Genomic DNA, 19,304 nt, shown 5'->3' with positions numbered 1-19,304 from the left:
CGTCACATATGCAACCAACAAAGTGCAGACTGTTGTTTGTTAGTAACCTACTTCTTGCTCTGAGACAATAGGTACAGCCGCGCACGCAACATAATAATAAGTGGAAGCTCTTGCTTCTAAACGTTCCAAAGTACGAACAGCGTCTCCATTCAAGCTCGAAAGCGAACATTCATTCCTGTTGACCTGCTCGTACTTGAAGATTAAAGTAAACATTGTTCACTCTAACAACTGCGAACCAAAGACGACTTAAGCAAACAATCCATTCGATTTCTGCAAATGGTAATTACTATTATTTGCATTTCGAGGGAATTCTTCTCAATAATTACGGCATTCTACAATAACATGTTAATCTCCATGTGATTGAACCTAGTTTCAGTTTTAATCATGAATTTCTCGTTAAACTACATGTTAAAGTGATATTGAGAAAGTAAAAAAAAAAAGGTAAAGTGGAAACGATATAGAGGTAACTATGTGATTGTTTTTCTATAGAATATAGCATAACTACAGCGCCTTGAATAACGTAGTGTGGAAAATGACCCAAGAAACTGGTTCCCCAGACGGATGAGAAACATAGATGGCAGTGCGATCAATGTCGGTGCTAATTTTCTTATGAAAGTAATGCGGCTTTGTTAGTTTTTGGAATATATTATGTAGATTTGTTTGTCTTGAAAGGCGGTACGTGAATTGATGGAAACAGTTATATTTGTGGAGTGATTTGCAGTCACGAAATGACATTAATTTGGAAAGAAAAGTAAAATAAAATTAATAAATAAATAGCATGCGTAACACAAGAAGAAACATCGCAAAGTGATTCCGGACGTCAGGTGTTGGATTGTGTACTAGAGTTTTATTTTTCTATGTTATTAGAATATAAATAGTATCCTGAGAGATATTTCATACCGAGGCGACAAACCACAAGTGTCGCTTGGAAGCGAGCAATCCGTAATCAATGCAGCCTTTCGAACCGTAGGGGCACAAGCTCTGACTGCACCGTTTCTTTAAGGAGATTTTACACCAAAGCGACACGCGACAAACGATACGAGGATTTCACACCAAAGCGACACGGGTCCTTCGGTTCAAGGCAACTTTCACACCGAAGCGACACATGTTGCTTGCAAACGAGCCAATCAAGAGCAACATTTCACATCGTAGCGGCATACACACAGGCCAGCGTTCAGTTGGTGAAATCCTCAAGCGACAAGTGTCGCGTGCCCCTTGTCGCTTTGGTGCGCAATCTCCCTAAAGCAAGACACTCATTGCATCGCGCATGTGCGAACAACAAACCACGGCAACATATTGCAAGCTATTGAGGAAATGGCCCAGTTTGAGCGACGCACAAGCGACAAAGCGACACGTGTGACTTATATCGAGTCGCCTAGATCTGTTGTTGTAATGTGCGGTTTTTGGTGTCGCCTATCTGTTGTTCGCACAATTAGCAGCGAACGCTTGCCAATAGACTGAAGCCACCATGTCGCTTGTCACTTACTTGGGAACTCCCCCTGTAGCGCGTCGCTTCGGTCTGAGCACCCTTCCTTTAAGGAGTTTTCCGACTGAAGTAACAAGTATCACGCGAATACGCCATATGAACGTGTCGTTTGCTGTTTGGACCCTCATGTGCAATAAATTCTATTTTACAGTCTGGAAGTGTGTGTCACTAGTGTGACAGTGTGAACATCATGTGTCGCTTGTCCCATTGGTTTGAAAGTTTCCTTACACTCATGTCGATGGCACTAAGAAAGTTTTGTGGGGTTCCCCTTGTCGTTTCATGGAATCATCATTATCATCATCGCCGCGATTAGTTTAAAGCGGAAGAAAAGAGACAGTAAATATCCAAAATACAAATGCTTCAGTGTGTATATCTTTAAAAGAAATGATGATGATGATGATAATAATAATGAACCTAATTCATACACAAAAATTTAGTTGCCAAGAGCATTCCACGCGTATTTTTTCTCCCGTATTATTAACGAAAGTATGACGATAACAGGACGTGGTCGACTGTCTAGAATGTTCGTTAATATCTTCGCGACCACTGTACCAAAGATCATAGCAATTATCACATTCATAGAAATGATTCATGTAAAAGAATCAGACGTTGCAGCGAAAACTCAATTTACTTCCATTATAAGCAGACAAATACCAAGGACCGGGTTCAACACCAGCGCCTCTAGCGGATCATTTTCTAGTGGAACCAGCCAGAGCGCGCAGAACTGTGCCGTTTTCCACACTACGTTATTCAAGGCGCTGTAGCATAACTATATATTATCACCATTACATCTGTATGAAACATTTCACCCAAACTGTGTATTCTGCACGATGGTTAAAAAAATGTATTGCATATATTATGCAAGGATCTGCACTACACTCCGTCATGTCAGTTACCACACTTGACCTTTCAATATTTGCACGATCTGCACATCATGAGGAGGAAATTCTTTGAAACAAAAGAAAAGCTTTCAGGAAGCAAATGCTGAAATGATATTGGTTTTATCCAGGGCAAGACGGCACAAAATAAATAATCGAATAGAATACTTCCAGTTATTTCAAAGATAAGACCTGCATATCAGTTACTAAGACAGTAATTAATGACGTTAAATTGGGGTTGTTATTTAGAAGCGAAAGAAAGGAAATGGGAGCATATGCAGGACATCAAAGAATTTCCTATACATATATACATTTAAGAATTATAATCCATATAGGGAGCCAGGCCATTAGCATACATACACACATTCTTTCGCTGAAACAAACTTCAGTGTTACAGCAAACATACGAAATACGGTGTAGGATATGTTTATCGGCATCAAAAACTTCTTGAAACAGCAGAGCTTCAATAACCTACTCCAAAGGAAAGTTATTTCAATATCCATTAATGCTCCAAAACAACTAAAAATTTGTTTCCTGACGTACATGGTTTAGCAAAAGGCTTCATTTGAAGTTAAAGAGACTCATTGAACTTCCATACCGACAATTAAATTGACAACTATGGTTCAAAAAGTACTGAAAACCAGTAAGCCTTGTAATGTGGCAATTTCACAACTTGCTTGAACAAAGTACACGTCATGTCCATCATTATTAGAGATGTGTGGATTCCTTAGTTACATTCGATTCGATTTTGCTACTCTTCAGTTCGTACTACAAGTTGGAAATTATTAGACGAGGAAATCCAGTCGAAACACTAGCCTCGTGCTAGTGTCTCGACCTTCAAGCGAATGTCGATAATTATCAGTTTATAATCGGTGACGTCATGGGTGTTGCACTATGAAGCAAACACTCCACGAGTATACATTATCTAGCTTAATCGGAGGAAAAAGATAACCCCGATTTGCAATTGATAACACCGGGTACAATAAAGTTAGTAATCCAGGCTCTTTAAATTGCAAAATTTACAAACTAGTTTACACAAAGAAAGTCAGTGTGAAGTATCGACTCCATCTTAATAGATTATCCTTTTTCAATCCACACATTACAAAATCTGCCGCTCATACACTCTGGACAAGATAAGAGTTAGGACTGACACATAGGTAACATACTTACAGTGGCATTTGCTTGTTATGAACAAGGCACAATTACATGAAACAAAGCTTGCTAATTCATCCCCCCCGCTTTTCAATGCTGTGAGGAACATACCTGGGCCTGCCTGTCCCGACTCCCACCCATCATCATCCAATCCACTGTGGTGGCCGGCAAGCCACACCTGTTCACTGGACACTGCGGACAGCTGCTGGAGGAACAGTACTCAGGGCCCTGGAAGACAAGGCCACGAGTGAAACAAAGATTTTTTAAAGGATCCACAAGAGGGGATCATTTCATATTCAGATCCAAATTAATAAAGTCTCACCAGTATAAAAATTCTACTAAATACACTGATTTTAACATAACAAGCTCGTCGTGATACTGGGGTAATCTACATACATGTTGTCAAGCAAGCTTCACTATTTCGTTCCTCGGAGAAATAATTTCATTTCAATTTAAGGAATAAATAAATCCACTATAGTTTCACATAAGATGATTTTAATTTCTTGCTTAATAAATAGAAAAAAATCACAGCACATTATATTATCCATAATCGAATACTCTAACTTCAGAGTTAACTTTTTCTTTTACAATTGTAACATGTTCTAAAGTTGCATAGTGTAAGTCCTGTGCTGTTACACTATCAAAGAAACGAGTTTCAAAACAACGAAGATAAGATCAGTCATTTGCGTCACTTGCACACTCAGATAAAGTGGAATGCGACCCTCGTGCAGTCGCGTAAAAAAAAAAAAAAATTGCTACAACCATGGAATACATGTATTCTATACAAATGTGCTGCGAGTATAAGCCACGTAAGTGTAAGTATGTTCAGTGCCACATGAAATCACAGTTTAAAGTAGAACACAAATTCGCACAAACACGCTAAACGCAAGAAAAAAATTGATGCATGCAGTGCACACACACACACACACACACAACTTCAGGATAGAAAAAAATATCCAGGAAGGAAGATAATCCATATGCATTATTCAGTAGAAGGTTGAACTGCAGTCTCAACTTGCTCCACAACTAAGCATATCTACATTTGCCACTGTAATTTAAACATTTTTGGTACAGTCCTATTATAGACCTATTTGCGTAAGCAACCAACCAACCCTGACAATTACACTTCAAAGCAGAATGTGAATGTAAGAACGTAAGTTATGACACGATACCCAGAACGCAACACTATCAACTTATTCCTGCTATATCAATGACTCATTTCTTCAGAATTGGATGAATGAGAGAGGAATTATTTATCTCACTTGGTGTCGCTTCTTTGTCACCTGCGACAATGAGGACAACCTGGCTAGAGCTCAAATCTGGGATCGCGGGAGTATCGTTCAACATGATTTCACATATGGACAGAGGCATGCACACTGTGCAGGATGGGGAAAGGTTTGACGGATTATATCCCCTCCCTCCATCACCACCCTCATTACAAGTGATGGAAAAGTGAGAAGATGAGGAAATATAACACTTTAAACTTTTAAAAAAGCAATGTCCCCGTGGAAATTTATCTGGAAACATTACTATTTCACATGATATTTTTCTCCAAGGTTGCTTCCCTATTTCCATGTCTACTACTTAGACTGAATTAAGAAAAGTATTATTTTTTAAAAGCAAAATTTACATCATTATTCTTAAAATTTTACTTCTGGACTCACTAACTTTACATTAAATAATTATTATTCACTTCGTAAATAATCAATATAAATTTATAATCAACTATAAAAAACCTTGATAACAATTTAAAAGATCAATACACTGCAATGCGATATTTATATTAAAAACGTCGCATATTCAGATATTCTGCAAGCTACTATGCGATTCCATCAAAGGTTCCACTAATTGTACGTAACCCCTAATGCTATTTTTGGCCAGAAGTCCCAGCAAACCGCCCTCCTTCGCATTCTTGTTTATAGGAGTCATTGTTTTCACATGTCACAATGCCAACTCTTAACTTCTGAATCAGACAACACGTCTGCAGGAGCAAGATCTATAACTAAACAAATTACCAAGTTTCACTTCCATATGAAATAACGATAACTCTGAACACTGATCCAAGAATTTTAATTTACGGCCCATGCTGGCTGCTTTCATGCGTAGTGTTGCTAAAGCATACAAAAAATACATTACCACGGCAATCGTTTACACCGCGCAAGAAGTGACGGTGTGCAAAATATCGATGATAATAATAATTAAAGGTAAAAATCAATGTATCCAAGCCATTCCCTATCAAAACAAAACTAAAGAAAACCTCACCAAATTGAGTCAGTGATGGCAAGCAAGCAAATTAATATTCGAACAAAATAAGAAGGTTGGTCGTGCTTATCAAGCTTGATATACTTAGAAAAAGTCCGGAATTTAGCATAACAAGTGCATCATATAGCTGTGTGACCACACTGCTAACACAAAGAAATTAGGTTTCTTACGAAGTTGATAAAATTATAAACTATGATTTCCTGCGTGACTTTTAGCAGCTCTGACTGCATCGATTCACGCAAGAGAGCGGTTAGATGTTAAATGGTCTTAATTTAACTCCAAAATTTGCAGCGAAGTTTATAACGGGAAAGAAGTTAATCAAATATTTGTGCAATCCTAAATTTTCTTCGACAAAAAAATATAAAGTTATAAGTAACTAAACGTATATAACTTGCTATTACATAGTTATTTATGATTGTAACTACCTATGCGCCACCTTCGTGGCCGAATGGTCAGTGTAACGCGCCATGAAGTCAGAGGCCCAGGATAATGAACTGAATTACCCCTCAATTCATTTCATCAGTTCATCACATCTCTTCATCATCGCGATTAATCCAAGAAGCAAGAAAGCGATGTAAAATAATCGCAAAAGAAAGATAGAACACACACCACCTAAACACCAAACTTTAAAACAAACGTTCAACAAGATCGTGAATTAAAATACAAATAACTCCTGAAACAAAAATGAACATAAAAGTTTCTAAAATGCATACACAAAAGTTAAAAAGGAAAAGAAAAGTACGGGGTGCCCACTTTTCTGTTGTAGTCTAATGACGTGGTTTCAATTATTGAGTTCAATTTGTGGCGAAAGCAGCATTACTCCTCTCCTCAGTACACATAGCCACGGCTAAATACGATAATGTTGAATAACATGAATATCACCGAAGGGGCGAGAAAGGCCGGAAACAGTCGAAAATTGCGCTAGGAGACAAGTTTTGTGTTTCCTTAGCACAGCATAAACAGGAGATATCTTCAACTGTTTCTTTGTCTCGCCACTGCAGTTGTAATTGTGAATAAATAGTAATTGTGCTTCTGGACTTTGTATTCAATGGCTGAAAAAATAATTGGAGGTTTGAAATGTTTGGTAGGAAAATTAATTGCAGCACTTCATTTCAATTTTAAATTTAACAACAAATTATGACTACTTACTCTTGATCCAACAAAACGTGCTTCTAGTAATTCTTGTTTTCTGGGATCTAGTGCCTGGAAATTGTCCATTTTGATTCCAGCAACTGCACCTGAAAAAGATGATATTGGTTTTTATATCTGATCAAAAATGTCAAGTCAATAACACATTATACTTTTCTCATTTTAAGTTGCTGTTCTGCCCCTTTAGTCTAATCGCAACGATGATAATGATATGAAATTGGTGAAGAAACACTCACGAAGAAACACTCATGCCCAGACCAAGACCCAAACCCAGAAACTTCGGTGGCAATATTGTGGGTCGACCACTGAGACAGTGACAATGAAATAATATGTTAAATGTAATAAACAAGTCCAGTTCCCTTCTACAGTTGCCAGACATTGATATTCACCGAAGAATTACTACCTTGCACATGTAAAATGCACACAAGTTAATTAAGCAAGAAACGACGCTTGTTAGCTGTTCCGAAGCTCAAAATGCATCTCTATTCATTCATGCTATCTGCTGGAAGATACTATTAGATTTTCAACTTATACCGAACGTGCAAACAAAAGATAAAATAATGAATCTGTGAATTAGTTTAGTTTAACCTGGAAAACGTTTGTAATCATTTCTTTTTCAAGTAATTATGACTGTAGTTGTGCAGTTCGAGTTTCTAGATCGAATATTATGTAAATTCACACCATTTAATAGCATAAACTGTCCAAGCTTCTTAATACATTCTCAAATCAATCGAAAAATAATTACTTAGCTCTCATACTACTTCTCAATATAGATTCATAAACCTACATATTTCACTGCATATTCTGATAATTTGTCAAGAGCAACTCTACATAGGAGTAATTTAATACGATCTTTTATGCCAAGCGTCGCGGAATTCTTATTATTTTCCAAAATAAAAGTTCTAAGTTGATAATGTGTGATCTCTACGGGTCTTCTGACTATCAGTTTACTTTATTGTGGAAAGTTCCCCTTAGCGGGTGACAGAGTTCGAAAGGTGGGCAATGGTAAAATAAGTAGAGCTACTTTTATAAAATAAAAATTATCTGAGGAGGCGTTGGCCTTATTATGTTTATTTGCGACATCCTACTAAAGATTTTAATACTGAACTACAACATAGATTGATACATCGACGGTGAATACGTGGATATTGTTGGCAGTTTGTGCTATGGTCGTCTAGCAGCTGTCAACCATTAAAATAATAGTGCTCCGACATGCATGTCGGGGCAAAGGATGTGTGTGTGTGCAATGAGCAGACGACGGTACCCGCTTCTCAATATGATCACAATTCCATTCCTTAAAACGACAGGCTGTACAATGAAATGAATCTAAAATGGCAATGGACAATTTGTATTTTGTCTAAACGTCAATTGTTACGTTCGCATCTAATGCAGAATTTCATTAAAATAAGCTGCACCAGCTGAAAGATCACTAGGCAGAATGGCGTTAGCAAATATTTCTGTTAGGGCTATTCTTGGGCAGATAATTCTACTCGATAAATCAGATTTCATACCATAAATATGCTGCAATTCATAGTTCATGGTTCCTACATTTTCTACTCAATTTCTCCATTTTTTAAATGATGGAATACTGAACTTTTATGTCAGCTATCGACTATGAAAATAATAAACTTTTTGCTTTTATCCTAACTTTTAATTAACGATGCAAATATCACACATCCTCTTGGTAGGTCCGTCACCGTCAATTTTTCACTATCAAATGGAATTAAAAAGTCCATTCGCGTTCATCCTGACGTTTATGTGAAGGTGCAATACTCAGGTGTAAAATGGGTTGCCCACATGCCAGGAGTGACAACATTCCAGTTTTGAATTCTACACGCAGAAAAGATAATTTGTTTCAGCGTAATGCATGACAGCATAACACTAGGATACAAAAGCGCTGTATTTTCTAGAACCAAGTCTTTGCACTGAGAAGCACTGTTTTGAGATCGTTGCAATATTACTTAATATGTTCTATTTTTTACTTTTACTTTTTAATGCGTTACATACACACACGCGCGGACGTGTACGTGTGTGTTCGTTTAAAATTTTGACGAGAAATTGAGGGCATATATAATATTTATCTCTTGCCCTGGTTCATGCATATGCATATGTAATCAAGAATTGCAATACACTGGAATATAATATTAACAGTATACTATGGGGAAACCTCTATGAGGGACGTTATGAAGAACATATAACATGTGGGTAAAAGTAATTAAAATAGTGTGCAGATGAATACTTAGAATTGTAGGGGTTGTCTGTGATGCTGAATAGCAGGATTTGCTTGAATTACCAAAACTTGTCACAGATAATAGTTCCTTTTTACGCTACATGGCTAATTTATTTAGTTTTACCCTGTATGCATTTCACGTTCTCAGTTCCACAAGAGCAGTAGCTCACGTGTAATTTATATTGTTAAAAAATATACATTTTCCTGGGTCATTTTCCAAGCTACACAGTCGACTCGGATAGCAATGATGGCAGCCCCAGACAAGGCTACATACACTAGATGAGATCTTACTGTAGCGATACGCAAGTGGTGTGGTGTGGTGTACGCCTGGAGAGTTTGGTTCTTATTGATCGGTAGTGTCAGGTCGAGTCCTGATGGAGAGGGACCTGGGAGGCAAGGGGGAGTACTGTGATCTGCTCATATATTACCGGACACTGCGACCGCATTGCGAACGTGCATTCTTGGATCTCAGCAAATCCTGCTATTCAGCATCACAGGCAAAGTAATATACTGTTATTTAATTTTTTAAACGAATTATAAATTATTCCTATGCATACATTATACATAATGTATGATAATATACATTAATCTGGCATAAATTGCTTTGATGCTAATTGTTATAAACTGATAGTGGTTTGCAAAACAAAATATAACGTTCTGCTAATTTGAGTCGCAACGTATTAAAAATTAAGGACGAAATTAATGTATAGAAATGTATTTCTGAAAAAGTCATTCAGCTGGGCAGCATTCAGTTTGCATCTGCAGAATTAGACGTTACAGATTATGTTCGATTTTCGTACAATGCGAATTTGTTAATATGCGTTTATCTTTTTTATGGCAGGTTAACAATTATTCTTACAATCGTGAATAACCCCACTTGGATACTAATACGACGTAATATGCAAAACCGTGTATGCCGTTTTACAATATAATGCAATTTCATGTCCTAACCCAGCTTTCGACTCGTTCATATTGAAGAAGGGAAGTAAGTGTCACCTCGGTAGCCTTGCGCGTCGAATGGTTCTGGATTCGAGACCCACCATGGGCACGTTGCTGGGTAACTTCTACACAACAAAAAATCCTAAACTACTCTGACCCACTGAATCAAAAAATGTGCACCACGACACACTTCTTGTCTACAGGGTGTCCCAAAAATAACATTGGCACATATGTGATAATTATTGTGACATTTGATGTGCACGGAAATGTATGTTTTCAAACAAAATACTATGCTGAACACAACACCGAAAGTGCAAATTCAGTACATAAAAGGTCACCGTATCAACATGGTCAATTTCCCTTCTACAGGGTTATTAGAAAGTCAAAATAACAATATACATGAAATTGTAAAACTACATATGTTTTTCACTCCTCATAACATTTGAAGAAGAATATATTCTTATATATATAATTCTTACAGCCGAAAAAGAAACAAAAGTTGACTGATATTTGTTTTCTTCGTACAGGGTGTTTTGAAAGTTACATTAGAGAAGGGAATGAAAATTTCCATTATACTTCAAGTTGAACATTGCAGACCATTGTTTTTGCCATTACAAATGCAAGAAATCATAAAGAAGCTATGAAGAGCATGATGTAAATTACTAATAGATATGTAGCTACATATAACAAAGAAAATCCTCATCGGAGAACTCATAATGCACTTCTTTGAAGAGTTTACTTACATGTAAAAAATAAAAACAACATATATAGAATACTTTTACGTATGCTACATAAACGAGTAGCATTTACCTTAATTTATAAACATTATACAAATTAAACGGTGCGTGTCAGTAAATTTTTATACTGTATTCAAACATTTGGGGGGGGGGCGACACAATAAGAAACAGCAATTCCCCAAACTTCTACAAAAAGTGTGATGGCTAGTGTTATCACAAGGTTATTTGTGATTGAATTGATTGAGTTGTTTGCTTTAAGTTTACTTTATGCACAGATAGGCTAATCGGGACTGGACCTACAGTTTAAAGTGAGATCCGAACTCCTATGTGCCTCCACCAGGTATCAAACCCAGATTAATTGTGACAAGATGAAAAAAGCGGGAAAAACAAGTAATGTTATACCGTAGGTTGTATCATCTTCCATCCAAAAATTCTAGTGGAGATCTGAATATATATTCAGAGTTAGGATGCAAAATCTGAACCGATGAGTGAATTCATCACTCCTTTGCAATTCTGCTCTTTTAATATCTTGTGCAATTCATGAGCTTACAAATGATGGATCGTGATGAGGGGGTTGTTTGAATGCAGAACATTCAAGGTTGTTACACAGCGGAAAATGTATTTTAATCATAGCCTGCAAACAAAAAAATCAGTGCTCAATTTGTATTACAAGTATTCTGCAAATAATATCCATGTGTACATGAACAAAATGTACTCGAGACAAGGACGTATTTGTGGGGAGGGTCCAGTGGGTCCGAGCCCCCCCCCCCCCCCCGAAAGACTTAGCAAGTACATAAATTAAATAATGAAAATTTACTTGTTTAGTACTTTTTGTATCTATAATAGATGTTTACTTATTTCCTCTGAACTTATCGTAAGGTAAGGATTATAGTGGGATCGTACGGCTTTGAAGGACAGTACCAAAGAAGATTTATGCACACTGCTATTGATTAATTACTATTAATACTAATACTTATTCATATCTATTATTACTACTACTTTATATGCATAAAATATTAACCAAATACTTTACTTTTCGTCAACTGCATCTAACATCCTTTTTTGTTACAATACATCTTCAATTTTTTTATCTATTTTTAATTTCCTTGCCAGGACTGGTTTTTATACAAATTTTAGAAATCTTGAATTAACGAAATCTAGATAATGAATACATGCTGTTCTGTCTCTATTCTTCATTGATTGATTTGGTGTTACAAGTCCACTTTATGCACAGTAAGGCTAATCGGGATTAGTTTAAAGTGGGATCCGAACCACTATGTGCCTCCACCGGGTATAGAACCCGGGACCCCTTGATTACAAGGCGAAGACGATACCACTGCGCCATCGGGAAGGCCACTATATCTCTATTCTTATACAGGCTTTTGATGCAATATTAATTTACATACTTTATTAATATTTTAATTTAACATAATTATAATTGAATTACTTTAATTTAAACCTTTATATTATTACTATTATTATCTCTGAGACATTGATTCGGATCCCAAATATATTTCTAGGTACGTGTCTGCTCAGAGAAGTAGGAACTTTCTCACTCTAGGTTGTTTAAAAATCTTCGAATCAATGTACACAAAATATCAAGTTAAGGAACATTAATTCAGACTGACATGAACACTTGGAAAAATAAAGCAACTTTACACGTTTCTCAGAAAACTCAAGTGTGTGTGAGTGTGAAAATTAGGTTGCGATTGTGGATGAACTCCACCTTTTTAGCCCGCAGACAGTATGCCAGAGCTTATAAGTGAAAAAGATAACGGGCATGGACAGGATTTTTGCCGACTTCCGAATTAATACGCATTTACACGAACTAAGTATAAATCACACACAATGGCTGACTCTTCTGTTTGTTCATACGTTACGCAAAATGACGAAGACCCGAGTCTTGTTTCTCGCAATGTCGCAATTAAAAAACGTCAAATGCTGCATGTAACTGCATGACACAGTTGGAAACAGTTAACCACCTGTTCAAAAATAGAAAGAATGCTATCTTTGTTTGGCTTATCTCTGTTTACAATATTCCAATGCCTAGCCTCGATGGATACGACATTTTTCTTATTATTTACGGCGCTTTAACAAATGGTCGAGAATACAGAGTCACGTTCATATTCTATTTCCATGTTCAAAGGTAAAAATGAGTCACGGTTTCAGCATTGTTTGTGAATTTTCTGTGGTTACAAAGTTAGCTTGAAATAATATTGTATAAAGACTATGTAACAGTAGTTGCACTAGTGTTCATAAATAATTCTGATATTTTCAAATTTATTGGACATATGCAAGATCGAGGTTTCTTGTTTTGTTTTTCTGTTCTTTTTTTTTTACGTTAGATACGTTCATCAGTAATGGATATACGATTTTAATGTGGGATCCGAACCACTGTGCAATGTGTCTCCATTGGGAATTGAATCTAGAACCTCTCGATTCAAAGGCGACAGCGTTAATTCCAGGACGTTTCAAGAAAGCGATACATCGGAAAGAGTAAAGTTATACCCTGTCCCAGCTAACTGTGGTGCAGCGCCGCGCATAGCTGCAGAGAGAGAGGAGGGAAATCGAGTGGTGAAAGCGCAGGGTTGCCAACCGTAGGGCCCTGATCTTACATGTACGGACGTACGGTCCACACCTTTGTCCGTACGCTAAATGTACGGCTTGTCAAAATTTCCACTTGCTCTTTTTTCCCTAATATTTCCGTAAGAAATTCTTAAACCAAGCGAACGGGCCTGGAGACAAACATACGGTCCGTTTGCCCATGTGCGTACGGTATTATCGTTTTCAAAAGTTTGCAACGCTGCAGAACGAAGAAAGCGGGTAACTCCAGTCGTCCATTAGGCAATCCCGTTTCTGTCACTTTTCATTGGTGGAGTCGTCTCGCGTCACTACTTGCGCAGAGAGCTGTTCTCGTTTGCCTGGTCTACAGTTAGCTGGTATGGGGTTTAGAGAATCAGTTCTGGGCTCGTACGAAATATACAATGAAAAATCACACAAGAGACCAACGTATGTAATTTTGTAACATAGAACAAACGTAGAAGTAGAGATACTGTCACAAAATAAAGTAAATGCCTAATCGGTCTGATATAAAAATGCAACGAACGCCAGCGCCAATTGAAAAGGTGAGTGAAAATAATCTAAAATACAGTGTGTACAGGCACTTCTGGCTTGTAACTTCCACATTGATTTGATTTTCAACGGGGTGAGAAGTGTCCGTGACTGTACAAGTAAATTATGCAGTGCAATGAAGAAATCTGAATCATCATCTGGCAGATAGTAAGTTTCAAAATTGTAAAGCCTTTCTTTATTAAAACAAATTAACATAATCTCACTGTTCTTCGTATGGGCATCCTGAAAATATCTGTACTCATCACGGGAAAACTCCAAATGATACAGAAGCCTCTACACAGCAAATTCTCTTGTGTACCGTGATTCCTTTTTTTGGAAACATGTGGAGTCAACTTCCCACAGACTACATGGAAATCAATACGAGCACGCTCACGCCTTAGTAATCTGGTAAGCAGGATGACGTTTTTAGCTTACTCCAATCGCACTGTGTCGCGACGGGCAGCTAACCCGTCACAGATATATACAGATACTGTTAAGACAGGTTCTCATCCACATCGCACTTGTTCGTTAAACTTTTTTGGAGGAACGTAGCCAGGCTGGTGTATTTGAAGGTGTCAAATTTTATATATATCACAAAAAGTTCCGAACAGGAGTCTCAAAATGCATTTTTACCTGATAAGATACGTGACCAACATTGAGGAGGCACATTATAACGTTTATATTGGGCCTTGCTTAGTCTATATCCCAAGTAAAATTTATAAGATGAAGAAACCGACTGTGATATTTATCCGTAGTTTTTAAATAAATAAGATTTCAAAGATTTGTCTTGTTTCGATAAATTGCCCCGATATTCCAAATTCTGAAAAAAATCACACCTGTTTAGAATTCTTTGTAGGGCATAGAGTGGATTGCTTCTACTGGTGTCTAGTCTATAACAAGTGTCCAAGAGCCACAAGCCTATATTCTAGCAAAGAAATATGCATGTCACCAAAAGCTCTCTCTTGAAGGAGTTCAACAGATTTAATTTGCCATAATTTGGACTATCATAGCGGATTTTCGACAACAGAAAAAGTTTATTTTTCTGAGCCAGGTCATAGATCCAGTCGCTCCTTAATTAAGCACGATGAATCAGTCTGTTTTGCTTGGAGTGGCCCACAATAATAATCGAGTGGTCATTGTTCCACCCTTTCCAGTTATTCCATTGACAGTTTGAGTCTTGCAAATAATTGTAAATTAACAAATGAATTCCGCCTCCAACCACGCACACAAATATATTAACACTGAAAAGGGTATGTGTGATTCCAACATACCCAAACATTCTAATTCAATTTAATTAAACATTGAATAAATTTAATACATACGAAATTTAACATATATTTAAAATATTTAATTTAAGGTGTGAAGTTTACATTTGCCATTTCACATACTCAGGCTCAAATTTCCAAACACAAATCACAAATGTTATGGTATACACTAATCTACGAAAAATTGTTAATTGTACAAAAATTTGGAACTCAAATTTACCAAATCAACTTCACGATATCTTATCTTGCAATAATTTGTCAAATAGATTGTTCTGCAAAACACAATAAGAAAGTAAACGGATTGAGAGAATTGTTTTATTTTCCACGCAACTTTCTTTTTTCCTTCGTAGATAAAATAAAATCTAAACGGTGAAAAACTTGCATCAGGGCAATATGTATAAATTCAATGGGAATTGGATTAACAAAAGTTGCAATTTTGCAAGTCTACGGAGAAAAATTCACGCAGAATTTCCGGAACCAATAATTCACGTATAATTCCCGGCGAGTAGCCACCCTGAATTAACATGTATTTGTCAATTGTTTTATTCGAATCAAAATGGGTTTGTGATGTGGCTAGAAATCTCCTTGAAGCATTTCGTGAGTTCAGGAACTAGGCAAGAATAATGAAAGAATTAAAAGTGGTCTGTCACGTTAACAACAGTGATTCTGCACTCCTGCTTACAGTATAAAGTATTATGGCGATGCTCTTGGTTATACTAATAAGTATTTGAAGAACTGCAAGCAACCGATTCGCAGCAAGGTTTCGAATCATTTCCATGTGAGTTAGGCATTGTAGGAATCAGCCATAAGGAAGTGGAATATCTAAATAGTCTAACATCCGGTCAGATACAGGAACAGGGAACAATGAGGTTCAGTACCTGTTTATACTGCAACTTCCAGGCCATAACAAACCATGAAACATCTACGCTTCAAAGTTGAAACCAAAGGTTTCTTTTCTGCACTTGAGAATTTCTTGTTTTTATTGTGGGTTGACGTTTTTAATGCACAAATTTTCATCCTTGAATTATTTAAATACATCATCTATCAATACTGGAGTCAAGTCCCATTAGTCTACCTGATAAGAGTAGTTGTAACGTCATCAAGGGCTCCGGGTTCGATACCCGGTGGAGGCACTTGGGATTTCACTGTAAACTGTAGGTCCAGTTCTGATTAGTCTTTCTGTGCATAAACTGGACTAAGAAATAAACTCAAATAACTATTGTATATTATAATAATAATAATCTACATGATCAACTCCAATGGGAAGCATTTTACTAGCTTCATTTCCTGTGACGGTGGCAAAGGTTTACTTCTTCATATAGGTACACCGAGAAAGTTGTAATACATAAATGTCAGGTTTCGTGGTGAAGTGATTAACGTAGCCCGACACGAAGCAGCTATTACTAAGATTTTGAATCGTGGGTAAAGAATGGACGTTTAATGTGTATTTACACGAATGTTTTGTTGGGAGGGGGAGGAACAGTGACACTAATACACCTCACATGCAGGATGCTCAATTAACAAGTCTCTCTTGTCTATCTGAAAGCGTGGGGTTATGAAGTGGAGTGGGATCGTTGATCCGAGGGCAACCGACCCCACGTTACTACTTTTTATTAGCAACGTATAAAAAATTCGCGAAAATAATACCGAACCACTTAATTTTACATATTTGACTCGACCATATAAAAAAAAATGAGTAGAAACTGCGACAATATTCGAGGCAATATGGTTAACCTTTCTTTACCTCAATTTTCAACAACAGGCAAATCACAATGGCGATTTTCCTCTCAGATGGCAATGCACCAAGTTTTCACACTGCATTTTCTCGTTTGACCTAACGGAACAGGTTCAAGAGATCCACAGTCTTCGGGCTAACCAGTTCTTGACCACGTCACCACTTGTTAGGACAAGGCAGTTGGTATGCATGGTTCATCATTCCACACGCATTTATGGGGAAAATGCAAAATAAATATAATCGGCCGACGCTTGATATGCAATGATTACGAGCAACTCATGCCCTTAAAGTTGAATTAAATAATACACCTTTATTCTACTAACAGTCAGCATACAGATGAACACACGCAACCCCACACTGGCTACGGATCCAGGCGCCAGAGCCTCGTTGGCCAGCAAGCACGCAGTTTCAGGGATGTACTATGCATAAGAGAGGTTGACTTTTGAGTGTCTTCCCATAAGTCACTTCATGCACCTGAGTTACAACTAAGGTTAGGTAATTCATCCAACTTATATTTTTTTTCGCCAGTACGTCTACTTTTAAATAGAGTTTTGTAGCTCCTCAGAGCTAGCCAGAAGGAGGAATTCCCTTCTCCCCTGTTGTACTTCCAAAAAGTGGTTCCAATAAATGCTTCAGGAATTCTCGAACAGCAGAAACTCGCCCTTGCCTAATCCTAAATCTTAAAATACCAAATTTTCACTGAGTTGAATAACCGCTGAGAATGTAGTCATCTTGAAGAGAGTTCAGGCGTTACGTGATCCCCATCTGTTAAAGACATCAACATTTGCGTTCTCTAAAGTTCTCCCTAAATTTATCTGTAAAGAACGAACTTCGGTCTAGGGCATGTGTGCCAAACTAAGTCTTGTACGATGGTGCCATTTTTCCTTGTAAAGCTGCACACACATATCCCTCCCCACAAGACACACACACACTTGTGTAATCAAAACTTTTAAGATCGTTGATCACAAAAAGAGTAAAAATGTGTCAAAGTCTCCTCCTTAATCAAGTAACCAGATAGAAAGCTGAGTAACAACAAAGCTTGTGTATGACAGACAGAGTGTATAAAATAATATGAGGTACCGTACTGTGTAATACATTTGAACAAATTTCTTTACTTGCATTAAACAAATATGCGTGATAATCACCTCAGGTCCCCATCTGCCAGTTTGTGAGAGGAATACAAGCATGACCAAAAAAATTGCATTAAATTGTATATGTGAATAGTATATAGAGGCAAGAAAACAGAAATCTGGAATAAAAAATATGCTTTGCTCACAATTGGCCATGATTAGTGTTCGAATTGAATGCGAAAGCCAGAGAATTCAGGAGTTTCTTTCACAGGTTCCAAATTTTTAAATCCATTCCCAATTTTCATTACATCTCTGAGAACACATACACTATCACGGTTAGTAATTTTCAGTATTAGAACTTGATTTTAAGCTGGGAAAGTCGTAACTGCACTGCTAACAAATCAAATCTTGTGAAAAGAAAGGAAATCTTGGAATTGTAAGTTACAAAAAACTTTTGTTCCTATTATTTTAGTGACACAATTTAAATTCACAGATTTTCCATTAGTTTCGCAAAACCAAATTCCATCACTTTTTCAAGTATGTTTGAATAACTTTTCAAACCACTCTAACTCTCTAGCCTTCTTAAACCCGAAGGTTTATGGCTGCAGCAACACAAGCCTTCCATCTATCCCTATCCTAGACAAGATCAATCCAATCTTTTCCATCCTTACAGATTTCCTTTAGGTCCATTTTACCATTCTGCCTGAGTAAATATGATTTAACTTGAGTAATAAACAAGTGTTGTATCTTCAAGTTTGCATGTTGCTCAAATGAATCAAGTTCAGGTTGAAAAATACCCAACAATAAAATGAAAGAACATTTTCATACGAAATATTCCCCTCCCCCCAAAAAAGAAACCAGTTGGCAAATGAATTTCCAGTTTCCAATCCTAGCAGGCAAAAAGCGTTAAATTTCCATGACTTGCTCTGGTTTTTGAACGTTTTTATGCAATTTTCTGACTCTTCCACGAGCTTTTTAATCCTATGTTGACTGACGTCCCTGACTTTAAGTTTTCTAGGATGTCCAGGTCAGTGGAAACCCTGATTTACATGTTTAAACATTATACTATTATTATTTATTCGCATACTGACGTTTACAAAATCTGAAACAAATTTAAATATGGGTTTATTAGGAACAGGCACAATGAAAAAGTACAAAGAGAGATGAGAGAGCAGGGATTTCGTTCCCTCATTTGTTGCGACAAGCACATGCAATGAGGAATTTGCTACTAATTATATTCTAAGCATACTGCAGAAATTAATTATTCTATTGCAATGAGAATACATGAAT

At 37.0% G+C, this 19,304-nt stretch overlaps 1 protein-coding gene across 5 annotated transcripts in view; it reads right to left on the bottom strand.

The window, feature by feature from the left end:
• LOC145986448 (serine/threonine-protein kinase tousled-like 2) overlaps positions 1-19,304 on the bottom strand; it is a 160,268-nt gene that overhangs the window by 66,724 nt on the left and 74,240 nt on the right. For all 5 annotated transcript variants that reach the window (XM_083120470.1, XM_083120471.1, XM_083120472.1 and 2 more), the window contains 2 exons: positions 6,928-7,016; positions 3,628-3,744 (listed from right to left, as the gene is read on the bottom strand). In XM_083120470.1, the coding sequence (XP_082976596.1) occupies positions 3,628-3,744; positions 6,928-7,016 (206 nt within the window). The remainder of the gene's footprint in view (positions 1-3,627; positions 3,745-6,927; positions 7,017-19,304) is intronic.

Source organism: Lepisma saccharinum, chromosome 4 (genome assembly GCF_977018435.1).
Source record: "Lepisma saccharinum chromosome 4, izLepSacc3.1, whole genome shotgun sequence".
Lineage (NCBI taxonomy): Eukaryota > Metazoa > Arthropoda > Insecta > Zygentoma > Lepismatidae > Lepisma > Lepisma saccharinum.
The sequence above is the reverse complement of the archived record's forward strand: the minus strand, read 5'-3'. Positions and strand labels throughout refer to the sequence as shown.